This window comes from Abramis brama (assembly GCF_963993115.1).
Source record: "Abramis brama genome assembly, chromosome: 4".
Taxonomy (NCBI): Eukaryota; Metazoa; Chordata; class Actinopteri; order Cypriniformes; family Leuciscidae; genus Abramis; species Abramis brama.
Window position 1 is genome coordinate 19,999,795 of NC_139966.1, and position 17,901 is coordinate 20,017,695.

General features: G+C 38.8%; 1 protein-coding gene and 1 long non-coding RNA gene across 2 annotated transcripts; one reads left to right on the plus strand and one right to left on the minus strand.

Moving 5' to 3' along the window:
* Positions 1-4,060: 4,060 nt before the first annotated feature.
* LOC311081479 lies at positions 4,061-5,846 on the plus strand. The gene is made up of 3 exons (XR_014605892.1): positions 4,061-4,151; positions 4,812-4,908; positions 5,755-5,846. It is a non-coding gene; the product is annotated as an uncharacterized lncRNA (long non-coding RNA).
* A 1,622-nt stretch (positions 5,847-7,468) lies between these two features.
* Positions 7,469-10,514, minus strand: LOC311082093 (putative nuclease HARBI1; the record flags this gene model as incomplete). The annotated part of the gene is made up of 5 exons (XM_084112837.1): positions 7,469-7,806; positions 7,899-8,010; positions 8,107-8,222; positions 8,292-8,440; positions 10,492-10,514. The coding sequence occupies 5 exons, from the start codon at positions 10,512-10,514 to the stop codon at positions 7,469-7,471; spliced, it is 738 nt and encodes a 245-aa protein (XP_083968963.1).
* Between the last annotated feature and the right edge of the window lie 7,387 nt (positions 10,515-17,901).

Consider the following 17,901-nt stretch of genomic DNA (forward strand, 5'->3'; position numbering starts at 1 on the left):
AGTGGGTCGGGTTGTCTTGAGTAGAGATAAAATCCCGAGGTACACACGCACACTAGCGCACACACGCAAGGTCTCTCGCTCCCTGTCTCTGCCGTGCGCGCGCTACGCTTGCGCTCTCTTGCTTCCGGGAGATTTTAACTGATTTGCGGGCATCAGGGAGCCGCTATCAATATGCGGGAGACTCCCGGAACTTCCGGGAGACTTGGGATGTCTGAGTAATAGACGTTCTTCCGGGTGGCAAAAGCTGAAGCGTTCCTATGGCAACGCTAGTAAATTGCTTGGAAGGGAGACCCACCATCGACAGTAAAAGTGTAATAAAAATAAAAAACATAATTATATATAATGCGTTTTTTTAATCATAGTAACAACTGTGTTTAATGATATAAGTAAAAATATAATAAATATGTAATGTACTAGGCTTAAACATAATTAGCAAAATACTCTCTCTCTAGCTATTTTTTTCTAGCCAAAATAACGTGCTATATAGCCTATCATGGTCATTAAATGGCTTTCCTGAGGTAAATGTTACGTGACATAATTGTTCTCCAGCTGTATTGACTTTTGCGCGGTTGAAAAACACTGATTGGTCGATATTATGTATGAGGAATATACTGTACATTTCGGTAAGTTGTGTGAGAAAATAGATGTGTGGCGTGAGAGCGTGTGAAAAGTGAAAACTGCATGAGTCTCACGGTCAATGCGTGAGAGTGGGCAGAACTCTTTTACTTCAGGCAGTGACTGGCAATGAGTCTGATCTTCAAAAGAGACAAGTTTTCTAGTCTCGAATTTCCCCGGCGGAAGATAAATGCTCTGCTGTGATTTTGCAGATGGACCGTTTTGAGAATACACAAAGCAGAGTTGAAGGGCAAGCAGGGTCGGCAGCAGAAATTTAAACGTTGGATGAATCATATAATTTAGGGGATCGTTATTTCCTACTTTTGACGACACAACACGACATCCACTCAGAGCCGTTGAAAAACAACAAAAGTAGGAAACTGTTGCAGTCGCAGGCTGGATCTAGTCAGTAGAAGCCGCTCGCGTTCTGCCACCCGAAGTATCTTGGTGCCTATTGTTTACAAACATTCTGAAAAGGCCTATTGATATGGGTTGATCAGAAATTGTTATATTTATTGTTGATTAGAAAACTATTTACATGACAGCATCAGCATTGAGCTTCAGATCAATGGTTTTGATCACGATAACAAACTAACTATATACAGAACAAGTTTTGCAACAATGAATACAACACATGCGGTTGCAATTATGAAGTAAAATGTAATGAACAAGAGTTTTCATCTCAACTAGGGCTGGGTGATGTGGACCAAAAGTCATATCCCGATATATTTAGGCTGAATATCGATATACGATATATATCCCGATATTTTTTCCTCAAAGTGAGAACAAATGTTCAGTCAAAGCCAAATATGACATGTCACAAGTAGTTTTATTGAAACCGGCTCTTTCAGTGAACATTTGCAAAATCAAATGAATAAATAATAAATAGGTTTCTTCACCTTAGGGCTGCATGATTATGACAAAAATCATAATTGTGATTATTCCCTTGGAATTGTAATTGCGATTTATTAATTATGATTATCAATTTACATTGAATATATATATAAAAAATATTGTGTAAACGTTATAATTTGCCTATATAAATTTGTCAACACACATACTGTCCCCCTTTACTTAACATAAATTGTAAGAATATGACTAATAGTACTAATAAGAAATAAACATTAGGCCTATGCTAAAGCTATTAAATAGCAGTCCCAAACTAGTTTTTGTTAATACAATGTTGGTATGAGCCACTACAGTCATTTAAAAATATAAAAAATAACACAAAGAAAAATAGTGGCATTTTGGGGTTAATATGGAAACGACAGTTACCATGGTGAATATACACAATACTAAAGAACTGTTAATGAAACATGGAAACTGCTCCTGGTGAATAGAATGAAAATCATACCTGCATTACTTTTATTTCGTGTAATTTACAACGTAACGGCGTTGCACGCTCGTAGTTTCTTTTGCACTTTATATACAGTGAGGCGATACACAGCGCGCGCCGCTGCATTTGCACAATTGAGTGTGCGCTACGACTACAGTATAACGGCTGACAGGACAAGAAAGTCCGTTTTTCTGAGGTGAAAGGCTTTATTTCGTGTTATAACATAACATGCTCTAAACACGCACGCAAAGTGGAAAAGGAGGAGCGGGCGCGCGGGGAGCAGTGCAGAGAGCTCCGGGTCAGCAGCTTGCTTGGAGCAAGGATCACAGCGCAAATTTGAACTATATCGATATATGCGATATGGTCTAATTCCATATTGCATTTAAAAAATATATATCGCCCAGCCCTAATCTCAACATAACTTTCTTTTTTTTTTTTTTTTTAATCCGAGCACAGATATTGACTCGTATTACTCGTATAATACTCGTACTCGACAAGTGCTGTATCCGTACCGGATACTCCCCAGACAGCATTTACATCTGTGCCAGATCCGTTTTCGAATCAGCAGATTCGCGCAGCAGTCGCACTCACTATACAGATCTGCACCAACTCTGCGCCAGACTTGTCTGTTGCGAACGCTGTGACAGTCCGTCCTGCGGGTGCGGGGCCGATCCGGGGCAGCTGCGCCGACCAGACGCGCCACAACTGCATTGAATCCTCACGGCGGATGTGTGCCGGATCCGTGCCAGCTGCGCATAATCGGACGCGCCGCCGCCATTAACGTTTTTTTCCCCCGCATATACCCGCGGACGCATCAGAGAGTGGAAGACTGCAGTTACACCGTACTTTGCTAAGGAATTGGTAAGTTCATACAAGTACGATTTAGTACCTGCATTATAAAAGTAAACTGGTGTTGATGTCATGTTTAGTCTGTTAAATTATTATATTAAAAAATAAGTTTACAAACGCTGACTTTCTGAGATGTGTCAGACAAGCTAACTTAGTAGGGGCTAACTTAGTTAGCTAACGTTAGGTCTTTTAAAACATCCACAACTAATGTGAACATAGGCTTTAATGCTGAATCGGTGATCTTTGCATATTTTTTACCAAAATTGCTGAATATCCTGTGTGTGTTAACAGTTAACTTGAGAGAATCGACACACCGCCGCCATTAAAGTTTTTTCCCGCATATAACGTTGTTACACGCTGACGCATCAGAGTGGAAGATCGCATCGTCTTTGCTTAGGAATTGGTAAGTGCATTTTACAAGAACAATTTCGCATATTTTTCACCAAAATGGCTGAATATCATGTCCATTGTGTGTTAACAGATAGAAGAGCTGTGTATATCGGACACACCGCCGCCATTAAAGTTTTTTCCCGCATATACCCAGATAGCACACGTACGTCGGGCCGACGTTGGCCCAACATCGAGCGTCGGCCTCCCTCCCTATAACATCGCAAAGGCGTCGGCCAGGCGTAGGCAGATCTCTTGTCAGTCAGTGCTCTATTTCCCAGCTCCGTTACGTCGGCTTTTGGTCGGCCCACTATACGGGAGGCCGATGTCGCGTTCTGCGCGTGAACTTTCAAGTCGCTTTCAAACACTGGAGCTGCCGCGGCGCAGAGTTGCCATGGAAACGCCGCGGGACCACGACTGGTAAGCATGAAAACTCCCTCTCTTGCTGTTGTTTTCACTGCTTTCAGGTGATATTAGTCTCTAAAATCACACGGATAATACACACAACTGTTCTTGATACTTCTCTTACTTGTAATTGATACGCTTATTTTGAATATTTACTTTTATAGACATGGTTTTGTGTCTTCGGAAAAAGTCCGTTAGCATCTCAACCATTTTCAGAAGAGGTAAGTTAAGCTAAGTTAATGTTAACTCGGTTGAGCTTTTGTTTATGAAAGTTTGGGCTTTTAATCACCTCTTATGTGTATATGAGAGGTTTTGTAAAGGTTTTCCTTGGAAGTGAGCTAATTTATTTTACACAAACGTAAACATAAACGTATGTAATCGGTGACGTCACTTACATGGAGTGAGAAAATTGGTTGAAACTAGCTCAGTGGTAACAATTATTGATAAAAAAAAAATGTTCTGTGATTTCAGCAGCAACAAAATAACCCATAACAGAGGGAAAGCTCCACGACTTCAACATTTCTGAAGAAAGCTGCTGCCGGAGAAGTAGGAAATACAGGTAGGAAATCCAAAACTAAAGAATTAATTATTGATTTTAGGAAACAGAGCCGCCCTCTTCCCCTCACTATCATTTATGGCCAACCTATTAAGATAGTACAAGAATACAAGTACCTTGGCACAATAATGGATAGTAAGCTATGTTTTGAATCACACACTGATGCTGTTTGTGCCAAAGCCCAGCAGCGAATGTATTTTTACCGTAGACTGAGGAATTTTAACATTGACCCCACTTTGATGAGAATGTTTTATTCTTGTTTTATTGAGTCTGTTTTAACCTTCTGTTTTATCTGCTGGTTTGGTTCCTTGTCCTAACAATACTCTCTACAATCGTTTTTTGATTTTATGTAGACGTGTAGCAAGATTGCAGGCATTAACTTTTCCCCTCTCTCACACATTTACTCCAACAGAGTGGCAAAGAAGGCAGCTGACCCTAGTCATCCTTTGTCCTGCCAGTTCAAGCTACTTCCCTCAGGCCGTAGTAGGTACTCCATGCCCAGATGCAGGTCAAATAGATTCAGAAACTCATCTCAGAAAAGCATTTCACCTCTGCTGTAGCTTATATATAATATAGCTTAGCTATAGCTTCTTACTTGTAATAAACCTGGCATTATATAATAATATTGTTGGCTCTATGACAAATGGTTTGTTGTGTTCCTAGATCCTTCAGCGTTGATGCCCTGGCCTCCACCGTAGCAGAGTTGGGCGGATCATCATCTCGGATCATCATCTCTAAGGCGCTATGAACCATATGATTAGTAAGTAAAACTTCAAACATACACTAATGTCAGACATACACTAATTGTGTTGGTAAAAAAAATAGGTTTTGAAAGTCTCTTATGTTCACCAAGACATCATTAAAAACAATAATATTGTGAAATAATATAACAAATTTTAAATAACTGTTTTCTATGTGAATATACTGTAAAATGTAATTAATTCCTGTGATCAAAACTGAATTTTCAGCATCACAGCTTCATATGATCCTTCAGAAATCATTCAAGGTGTAGCAGGATACCCAGGGCTTGGTTTACACCTATCACAATTTCTAGCCACTGGGGGACCATAGCCATAGCCACTCATATTAATGTTAAAAAACCTCATAAAGTGAAATGTTCATGCCATGGGACCTTTAAGCGTTTTCTACCAGTTTTCTATGTGAGGAAAACGCTTAACTGTACATAGTAGTCTATTTTTAATTAGTATGGTGTTTACAGAGTTATCATTTATTTATTTTTATATCACTGTCTATGCGTTAAGTCACGTTCTGCGAGTGCAAATCTCTAAATTCAACTTTGGACTTGTATTTTACAGGGGACAAGTTCTCAAATTCACATCTTTATGCTCTCGAGTTTTGCTACTCTTTTACTTTCATAAATAACCTTCCTGATAATGTTTGGGGCTCAGAAACACTCTCCCTATTTAAATCTAGACTAAAGACACATCTCTTTAGCCAAGCATTCAATTAACACATCTCATAATCTTGTTTTACAGTTAATATGTGATGAAATAGTAAAAAGTGCACATGATCATCTTTTGCCTGAAATAATATGAACTGCAGCTATGCTAATCTTTCTCCTGTTGCTTCCCTGTTTCTATCTCAGGATGCTCAGCAAGTTCACTAGAGATTATAGCAGCTCCAGTTTGGATCCAGTCTCAATTGTGAAGACTTCAGATGATGCAAACACTCACGAAGTAAGCTACAGTTAGTCCAAAATGCAGCCACTAGAGTTCTTACTAGGTCAAGAAAATATGATCATATAACACCAATTTTATCATCACTACATTGGTTACCTATAAAGTTCCTTATTAATTACAAGGTATTGCTACTGACTTATAAAGCCCTAAACGGCTTAGCTCCAGTCTATTTAACGGATATTCTATTACCCTATAATCCATCGCGCTCTTTAAGATCAATAAATTCGAGGCGTTTGGTCATACCTAGGATATCCAGATCCACCAAAGGAGGGAGAGCATTTTCACATTTAGCTCCAAAACTCTGGAATAGTCTTCCTGATACTGTTCGTTGCTCAGACTCGCTCTCCCAGTTTAAAACTAGATTAAAGACGCATCTCTTCAGCCAGGCATTTATATAATATTTTTAATCTTACAGTTAAATCCAACCTCTTGTTCATAAACGCCAGAGGAGAACTGGGGCCTGTTGCACAAAACTAGGATAAGGGATTAAGCCAGGATATCTTGGTGATCCTGGCTCAATTGATCCGTAATCCGGTTGCACTAAAGCTGGATAGGGGGCAGGAGGATATGTTATGGTATAAATTACCATGGAGATTTATTCTGTGGAGCTAGCCTGCTCCAGACCAGGCTAAATTCCAGGATCTATTTAATCTCATCCCTAATGTCAGTCAGCAGTCACCACAAATGGAAACCAATAGTTATTTCACTGTTAACTATACATTGTTATCACATATAACTAGACCCACTGTCATTATTTAAACGTTTGTGATCATTAATTTCAATCATTTTGGATAAATAATGATTTTTAGATGATGTTGCTATCATTAGATAATTTACAGTTTCCCATAGACTATAAGGCTATATATAAAATGATAGAATATTAGGGCCACAGAGGGAAAAAAAAGACAAGTCATAATATTGTAACCAGTTGTTTTAAAGGAGGACAGTTGTTAAAATGACAGATGTGGGGCATTTCGTGAAATTGTACTTCAGTTTGGTTTCATAAACAAAGACATGCTGATGTGCCAGAATATTAAGTATCACATTGTCATAAGTATCAAAACTGTAAAAAGAATATGTAGCTTTTCTGCAGAAAGAATCAGCCTCATAAATTTATGACTATCCTTTTTCCTCAGTGTGGCCCTAGTACTATCATATAAACAAATACACAAATACACATTCCATATGAATATAAAAACACAATGTGTAACATTATGTTCCTTTATTGAATAAGGACAAAACAAAGCAGGTAAACCATCAGCTCCTTTCGAAACTGAAGTCACAGTGACTCTACAAGATGGAAAGCACAGAATCAAAGCATATTATACAAAATGATACATACACATTCAAAGGTCTGTATATAACACACCCTGCATGTCTGCACAATAAAATAAATGCAGGACAAATCCATACACATCAACTGAACAGACAAATGAATGGATGCAGTAGCCTCCCTGCAGCCTTGTATTACACACAGTATACCGCACAAACATCATAGGAGGCCAAATTCGTAAAAAAACGAACCCAAAAAAACCCAAATTCCTCTGCCACCGCAGGACATATTTAACCAAAATTGAAAGCACACATACTAACTAAAATAATTCAACACATATTGGTCCCTCAGCAGCCGACCACGTCGTCATCAGGGAAGATTGCCGGATTGTCCCAGTCCATGGCTGGTGGCACTCTGGGGGCCCTCTCCTTCCTCAGGCAGGCCACATTGTGGAGGACAGCACAAGCCACAGTAATATCACATGCCCTAACAGGGCTGACCCTTAATTTGTGAAGGCAGTGAAAGCGTGCCTTCAGGAGGCCAAAGGTCATTTCAACTCTGGCCCTGGTCCTGGCATGGGCATGGTTGTAGGCCTGCTGTGCTTCCTGGGGGTCTGTGAAAGGTGTCAGGAGAAAAGGCTGGCAGCCATACCCCCTGTCTCCCAGCAACACACCAGAGAATTCACCTGTCAACACAAAATCTCATCATTACTACCTCATAAACAGTGATATTCTTGACACAGCCATGATGGTTATAAATAGGGGTTGTGTGGCTTACCTTGTGATAGGCACTGATAGATTTCAGAGGCCCGAAAGATTCTGGAGTCATGGACTGAGCCAGGCCATTTTGCCACAACATTGCTGATCACACAGTCAGCATTGCAGACCATCTGAAATCATAAGATGAGGAATATTACACCAATCAATGCACATCACTGGCAATGCAGAGTGTTCGTCAATGGACAATATCAAAAAGTTATGTTCACCTGAACATTAATGCTGTGAAAGGATTTCCTATTCACAAAATCGGCCTCATGGGCACCTGAGGGGGCTTTTATCCTTATGTGTGTGCAGTCCACTGCACCAATGACATTGGGGAAACCTGTCACACAAAGTAATGAGTATCCTACTATGTGTTAACAGTTGTCCTGTAATTTGTAGATCCTCTTACCTGCAATCCTATAGAACTCCTCTTTGATGTCACAGAGTCTTCTGTGGCCAGGGAAGGAGATGAAGACATCTGCTAATGCTTTGATAGCCAGACTTGAGCAGATGTCTCGTCTTCTGTCCAAACACACTGCGACATCTACGTCCGGTGACCTGTAAATGCCCAAAAACGGTTTCCATTGCAGTTTTGCAAAATATTCAATTTTTGAATTGTCTGAAAAAAAATGCAAGCGCAAAACTTTTTTGTGATATATGGGAGTTTTTGCAAAATTGGCGTGTTTCCATTGGCCGTATTTTCAATTGGCAATTTTCATATTGCACAATTTGAAGGGTAATGTGAACTCGGCTAAAGACAGCCAGTGGACACTAATGGAGAAGACAGTCAAAATCTCCAATAATGGAGGAGGTTTCAAATGAATAGTGACTTTTAGGAGTGACAACCAATAGGAGTGAAGACAGTGGAGTGCATGTGATCTGACGCTTTTCAGTGCCGAGGCAAGATGAAGGAGAAGCCAATTTTAGCTCAGGGTTTTATGTACTCGCCATGCTAACTCCGAACCTGAATGGTTTTATGAGCCCAGATAAACCAGCATTTGCCCTTTTGCTGCAGATAAAGAGCCATGATGGCAACGAGCACTTGCTGTTTCTCGTTCATCTTTAATATTAGGCATTTTATCGACTGATTCAAATTTATATTTAGAGTTTCCTTCCAAAATATTTGTTTGTAGTGGCAAGAAAACTGATTCATCGACAACATGATGCTGATTTTCCTCAAAAGGAATCTAGACTTCAGAGTGGGAGTAAGAGTATAGATAACTGAATGAAAGTGAGGAAAATTTCCAGTAGCATCTCCAATTAAAGCACTTAAAGAACTGGACTTCCTTGATTAAAAGTATGTCTTGTGATTTTATTTTGTTTTTTTTTCGGATTGGGGTCACAAAAAAACAAGATTGGGACATCCATAATAAATATAAGACAGTTTTAACAGGCACTGGCCTGGTTGATTAAGCCAGAATTATACCTCAGTTTAATTAGGACATTTAAGTAGCTTTTATAAACTATTATAACTTTTATAACTAATTTTTATCTACAATTTTATCTAATGGGAATGAAAAATCTACCATGAGGAGCTTGTTGTTCAGCAGTCTTTGGATCACGCATACTCCTCAATGCTCCATATATTCACAGATTGGTCAAAGGATCCTCAGGACATTCGGCTGCAGCTGTACATATTCAGAGATTACAAGTCAGCATTCAGAAAAGGACAACCAATTATGCATCCATTTTTACAATAGAGCTGATAGCAGTTTTGTTGGCTGTTCAATGAGTGGAGGAAGTTACACCAATAAGACTCTCTGTCAGCTTTAAATAGTTTATGAAGTGGGCAGTCAACAAGAAGACAAGAATTAATATATGAAATACCTATAAATCTGCTTAGAATACAGAATATGGGTTTAATCCTGAGGTTCATATGGGTACCTGCACATGTGAGAGTACAAGGTAATTAAATATTCATCAAACTGGCCAAACAGGCAATGCAACATATGAACGTTGAAGTATAAAGTCCACTGAGTAAAGCAGAAATAAAAGGAAGAATTAAAGAACGCATGTATAAAAAGTGGCAAGAACTGTGGGACAGGGAAATAAAGGGCGGCACCTCTACAATATCCAAAAACAAGTTGGTAAAGGGAGAGTATGCTTCAATAGTAGGAACGAAGATATAATTATTACAAAACTCCTAATAGGACATTCTGGTAATAATAATTCATGGTTCACAATAGGGAAACATTAAACTGGATTATGTAGTGAAGCTGAGACTATTGAGCATGTACTTCTACGTTGTGCATTATTTATGGAGGATAGAGAGGAGTTGATTAAGAAATTGAAAGATATAAGTTTAATCAATTTCAATTGATCAAATATATTAAGTCGTGCCTCAGGACAGTCTTGAATACATAGATAAATACTTGGTTATCTGAAAATAACAGAATTGGAAAGTATAATTTAAATCAAATTTAAAGCATATATTTTTTTCTCCCATGATTGTTTTTTTTTTTCCTTCCTATTGATGCTTCACACTCCATTCCAGTTGGTGGCGGTAAACTGTCAGCCACCATAAAACTGGACAAAAAGAAGAAGTGGTGTGCCCTCTGGTGGAGATTGTAGGCACTCTAGTCTCAGCCTCAGACGTCACGCCCACGTACCGCTGGCTGAACATCTGATGCATATGGCACACTCAACTGGAAACACTTCAGGTTTTCAAAGTTGTTGTCTGGTTGGTTGAATTCTGAAGGATGTCCGGGAGACGTGTGTGTTACGTTCTTTAATGGTCCGCCTGGAAAACAAATGCCGGACGCCAAACCCCCTTTTGAAAACGAAAGCTGTGGTGTTTATAACCGTGACAATGGGCGCTTAAAGCTGCGATAGGGTCCAGACCTTCTGCCGTCAGTCTAAAGGCCTGGCCTACGTGAGACTATAGGCACTCCAGCTGGCGGAAGTGACACTGGGGGATTACATTAGAACTAAGTTGGAACAAACATTTTTATTATGTTTTAGCCATGTCTTTAACCCAAAGCATCGTACATTTTTCTGAGAGATATCCTTCCACTATTAAGTGCCAAAATGTGACTGAAATGCTGAGAACTCTGACAACAGAAGACATGCGAATTATGATAATAGCTGATTTCTTATGTTCCTTTTTACTCTTTTTCTAGCAGAAAATTATATGATTTTAAACATAGCAATTTAGCATAATTGTCCTAGCCTATCAACAAATAGCTTTTCAGACATATGAAGCTTCTGTATTTAGATTCAGTGGGAAAGAATCTAGCCTTTATTTGACAAAGTTACAGTAGCTAAAAGAAACAATAACCAGGAAGGGCTAAGGCCCCAGAATGAACAGGGGAGTAACTTGTAACTTGAGGAAAATGTGAACACACATAAAAGATTCTAATATAAACCAGGGCTGGACTGGCCATCGGGCATACCGGGCATTTGCCCGGTGGGCCGACGTGCTTTTTGGGCCGATACATCTCATACTCATACATAATTTTTATTATTTTTTATTTTTTTTAACGGCCCAAAAATGTGTACATCGGCGGCCCATTTTGTTTTGTTTTGCTTAATTGGCGGCGCTGGGTTTGTGCCGGTGTAATGCAGTGGTCAAAAAAAGTCAGTGTTAGTTTTTTTTTTCTGACAGACCGGCCCATGAAACACGTAGATCAGCGGCCCATTGGTTCTTTTCTTGATTGACACTGGGCTGGCCCAATCACAACTTTAAACAAGTGAGCGAGCGTGCAGCAGTGTCAGTGTGTATCTGTCAAAATAGTCCGCGAGATGGAGAAGAAACGCAAGGAATGTGCAGAGAAATAGCGTGAAAAAATAGAAACAGGCCCTCAAAGCAGACGCTTTATGTGTCAAAATATATGTTTTCTGACCTTCATCAGCTCCTGTGATGATGATGATGATAGTGAGGAGGATCAGGAGAGAGATGAGAGAGTGTAGAGCCTGCGGTAAGCAGAACTACTTTCAAAACACTTAGGCTATGTCATGAGTGTAGGAACCCATAACCCAGTTACAGATTATTTCCACATCTGCATAGTTGACGATTACCGCAATTCACTAGAAATTTAATGAAACGCATTTGAAAACCATGTTTTCAGTCAAAATAAAAGATCATGTGCTTATCTCTTTCAAGTATAGAAATTGGTACAAAACAAATTATGAAAGTTTCCTTTATTTTTTAGTGCATTTGTTTTACAAAATATGGCTATTACTGTCATTGGATTAATATTATAACTATTATTATGTAGTAGGTGTAATGTAAATAGACACTGTAACTAAAAGAGGTTTGAATTTTTCTTTGTTTAATTTGCACACTGAATATGGGTTGGAGCTTTTAATTTTGAACTCTCAAAGTACACTAGATTGATGAATTTAACATTAAAATGCACAAAATTTTCTCACGGGGGGGCATGCCCCCCAACCTCCCTAGAAGAACCGAGGTCCACCCACCACAGTTTTACCAAAATTCCTGTAAGAAACACTGGTATTGCTATGCCATTGCAGCTTATAGCTTGTTTTAGGATTCATCACTGTGGAGTATAGATCAACTGTATTAATAAATGTCAAATTTTCACTCGTTCCTATACTCACTCATTACATGGCATTAGTGGTTTTAAGGAATAGGAGATGGTATGCATATATTTAAGGGCATGCAAAGATGGGTGGTGTTTATGATCATATAGTGGGCCAGTCTGGTCCAAAATGCCCGGGCCGATTTTTTGTCCCAGTCCAGCCCTGATATAAACTAAGAGTATATATGTCAAAATAAGTCTGGACACAAAAACACAGGATACACATGGCACTTATATATCTGGACATTGTTTTCCCCTTGAGATTAGGTCAGCTGGAAACAGTGAATACAAAATATACAGTTTTCATTTATATGCAAATGCTTGTTTGCACTTTTTAATGTTACATAACAGTGATAAAGCATTAATGAGTTTTTGTGAACTTCACTGAAACATAGGGTGTCCCCTGCCTTCAGCCCTCCAGTGACCCTACAGGGGACGGTATGGAGAATGGATGGATAAATGTATGGATTTGTGAATCTTATCCAAAAGTATGACCTATTTTAAAAATGACTTAATGAGTTAATAATTTTTGCAGGCTATTTACTAATATTATTTAATAGTAAAAGATAATTTTGAATTAAGAGTATTGATGGATCTTATTGTAAACTGGAACATTGTTCTTTTTAAATGTATTTCCTTATAAAAGGGAACGTATTGTAAAGTGAAGTGTCAGGCTTGATTTCCTGGTTCATTGACCAGTTTTACCCTCATTCTGGGAAACGGTATCAACAAGAATTTGCCTTATCTTATCTTAGAAGACTAACCTAAAAACAACTGAGCAAAGGGCAAAAGAAGAATTGAAGATTGTAATTTTTTTTGTAAAACAATATTGTATACTTTCACCTATTCACTATGTCTGCATTTTTTTTTTTATTAAAGTGTATGGTGACTAGGAATGGACATGTTCAGTTAGTTTTGACGTGGCCATGACATAGTAAGTCGTGGGAATGTCATAGTGTGGGAACAACATCCTTATCTCGTAGCCACCAGTTTAATGGCGCTAACGGCAAATCCCTTCTTGCACTGTCCTCATTTTGATTTCGGCAAATCAGTTTGAGTGTGTGCAAATAACATGATTATTGTTCATGAGTCCAACATTCAGCCACGTAAGAAAACATACAATCGATCTGAGGGAAGATGTGATCAAAAAGAGAGGTCGTTTTTCACTATTGCAAGTTAATGTTGTTAAATAGAGAAAAACATTTTACATTTAAGGTATTCTTGGACCTAGTCTCAAGCTCCAAAAGCAGCCCATACGAATCCTCTAAGTTATCTTTAATTGAAAAATATGCAGTTTCGTTTACAGGGCTGTACAGTGCGACAAAAAAAATTGGCCTGTGCGATGAATACATTTACCACTGTGGCACGCATGTGATACAGTTTTACATGTTCATAAAACAGCCGCTCAATAGTGTGAAGTGATTGTTGTGCTTGTTTGTGTGTGAGATTGATGGCACACTGCTATTATACTTGGTAGTTGTAGTCTATTGTGTGATTAAAACTTGTGTCCCGGCTACATTGAGTCATTTTGTCCAACTCCATTTCCCACAATTCCTAAGTAACGCGCCCATAATTTCTACGCAGCTGCTAGTTGATGAGAAAATAAAGTGCTATTTTCAAGTGAACCATGAAAACCCCAAACGAGCCCGCAAGGAAGAATCGACAGAAGCAATTTACCTAATCAAAGTAAGGGAAAAACAAAAAGGAAAATGTATAGATAAAACCCAGAGTGGAAAAAGGATTTTTCGTGGTTAACTTTCGATGCTGACCAACAGCTCTTGTTTTGTAGCTGGTGCAAGGAGGCTCCAGAAAAGATTAAAATAGACAACCCCTTTGTGATGGGAAACTGCATTTTTAAAAAGGATAACATGCCCACAGATCTGTTCTACTTTGATGTGTAATGTTGATGTGTAAGAGGTGTTATGTTTCTGCACTCTTCCATTTTTGTCTAAAAACTATTTTTGTGATGGTTTGTATTTTTTGTGCACTTTATGGGAACATTAATGCCTCTTTATTTGATGAACTCCATTACTTGTGTTTGTTTTCAGGGATGATAACAGATGTTTTATACTTGTACTACAACAGTTTGGTCTGTGCTACAAAACTTTCAACCTCTGTAGCACCAGTTACAAAGTCACAAAGCAAACATGAGGGCTTAAATACACACAAAAGCTGTCCCCCAATGTGAAGGCTGCATACTTTGAAGGCTGCGGACTTCAAATGATGCAGCCTATGCGTCCTCCGAAGGACGCACCATGTAGTCTACGTAGGATTTCCTAATTTCGCAACCAGGTGTTCCCGATTATCGCTCCAGGCGCCAAGCAACGGTGCAAGAGGACTGAGGCCATCCTGATAATTCATTTGATATAACTGAGTAAACAGCTATGGAGCCAGAATTGGCTATTGTCATTTTTATGTTTTATATTTTACTGGAGGACATGGTATTAAGGATGTTTCAGGTCATACTTTCGGCTTAGTCGAAGATTCAAATGTTCATTTATATCTTACCTTGATGCGATTTTGTAGGCTAGTGTATTCTTTTTATTATGCACATAAATGGATCATGGATCATTTTTCAACATGGCAGCGCGCTGCTGCTAGAAAGACAACAAACTTTTTTTTCTTTTTTTTTTCTACTTGTTCCCCCCCCGACATCACCTGGTTAAAACCTGGATTAAAAACCTGTACTAAAACCTGGATTACGACTCGGACCTGGACCACCTGGAGGACTACATTGACAAATGCTTCAATAAACTATGTACAATGGGCCGATCACGCAAAGCCAAAAAACCCCGCACTTCGGACTCTCCCATATCAACCGATTCTTCATCGTCACCAACATCACCAACATCCACTCCTATCAAAACAAACTGCTGTTCTGACATACTTTTATCAATCAATGAGCGCTTATCTAACTTGGATTCTAGACTCTCACTAATCGAAGTACTTCACAAAGAATTCCAGAATCTTCGCCATAGCCTGGAATACAGTCAACAACAAGTCGATTCGCTCACAGAAGAAAACAAATCATTTAAAAGCTCCGTGACCACACTCACCGCTAAACTTTCAACTGTAAACACTCAACTCACCTCCGTCACCGCTGAGAACAAAGCTATGCAAGAAACCATCCTGGATTTACAGTCACGAAGTATGAGAGACAATTTAATCTTTTCCGGCATTGCCGAATCATCCACCGAAGACCCCGAAAAATCTGTTAAGGACTTCATGGTTAACCAGCTCAAACTTACACCAGAGACTGTTGAGCACATCACCTTCCATCACGTACACCGTTTAGGACAGAAACTCCTCAACTCCACCCGACCCCGGCCCATCATCGTCAAATTCGAACATTTCAAACAAAAAGTACTGGTTCAGCGACAGGGCCGGCAGCTAAAAGGGACTCATTACGGACTCAGCGACCAATTTCCTCAAGAGATCATCCGCAGACGTAAGCTACTCTTCCCCATCCGCAAGACAATGATCAATCAAGGTAAAAAAGCAATCATTACAGAGGACAAACTATATATTGATGGACAATTGTTCAGAGACAAGGACATTACTCCCTGGCTTTACTAATTCTAAAAACTGTGAAATGATGTATAGACAATAGACCCTTGCTTCATTGTAATTTTTTTCATCATTCCCCCTCCCCCCCAATCAATTTATATTCTTACATTAAACTACTTGCACCACACACACACATTGTATACTAAATGCACCAAATTAGCCTTTTTGCTACCTGTTTACATGTTTTGTTGTTAGTTATAAGTATTTATGTTTGTCCTGTTTTGTTTGTCATTTGGTATTGTAGATCTACAAGTACACACACACACACAGCCACACTCACATCCATACACACAGACTTATGCTCACACAATGTAATTGTGAAATACACACTATCTCCATGCAGTTAAAATCCTTAACCTGGAACATTCGTGGAGTTGCCTCACAAAAAAAAAAAAAAAAAAGTCCTAAATTACCTAAAAAATACACAAGCTGATATATGTCTAATACAGGAAACACACTTCTCACAATCTACACAAAACAGCTTAAAAACTACACATTTTAACCACTGTTTTTCCTCCTACTATAATTCAAAACAAAGAGGAGTGTGCATCTTAATAAACAAAAAAATACAATTTAACCACCATATAACCATTTCAGATCCTGAAGGCCGTTTTATCATTATTAACATCTCAATCAACAATAATCCAATCACAATTGGCAACATTTATGGACCAAATTCTGACGATCCCTCCTTCTTTTCAAATTTCTTTTCCTCTCTTTCAAACCTCTCCAGCGGTCCAATAATTATAGGGGGAGACTATAACACTGTAATCAATCCATCATTGGGCAGGTCAAAACATAAAGGCAAATCCTGGCAGTCCTCCAAAACAATAAAACAGTTCATGAGTGATTTTGGTCTTGGCGATGGTTGGAGGCTACAACACCCACTTGCCAGAGAATACACTTTTTATTCTAATGTCCACCAAACCTACTCCCGCATTGATTTCTTTTTAACCAGTAATTCAATCATACCAAATATCATAGAAACCAAAATTCATTCCATCAATATTAGTGACCATTCTCCGGTTACTCTCACATGGATCCCACCTGCAATACAGAAGCACCCCACCAGATGGCGTTTTAAATATCTCTCTTGAAAGATCCAGAATTTGACAGCTACTTCAAGAGAGAGTGGACATCCTTCCTTGAAATAAATGACTCTCTAAAGTCGCCAGCATCACTGCTCTGGGAAACATGGAAAGTAGTATTGCGGGGAAAAATCATATCATATTCAGTCCATAAAAAAAAGAAGGAAAAAGAAAAAGAAGTCCAACTGGAAGAAAAAATAAAAAATTTAGAAATTTTACACGCAAATAACCAATCGAAAACCATCTATAAAGAATTAAGAAAAAATAAATTCTTGCTTAATGAAATAATAAACAAAAGAAACCAGTTTCTGATTCACAGACTTCGTCACGAAACTTTTCACCACAGCAATAAATCCGGAAAATATTTAGCCAGTCAAATTAAAAGAAATAAAGAAAAAACAGCTATAACATCCATTAGAAACTCAGCAGGGAAGCTAACCAATTCACCTATTGAGATACATAAAATATTTGAAGAATACTATACAAAATTATACTCATCTGATCTGGACCCAAATCAAGAAGACATAAACCAATTCCTCGATAACACCATTTTACCAAAACTCAACCCGGAGCAAATTACCTCTCTCGAATTACCAATCACTGAAAAAGAACTTCACTCCGCGCTGAAACACATGCAAAATAATAAAGCACCAGGACCGGATGGCTTCCCTGCTGAGTTCTACGAACATTTTTGGTCAACTTTATACCGACTATTCAGTAGAACAATAACGCAAATAAAACAAAATGCTAAATTCCCATCCCACATGAATACAGCGCTTATATCACTCATTCCTAAACCTAACAAAGACCACACCCTCACATC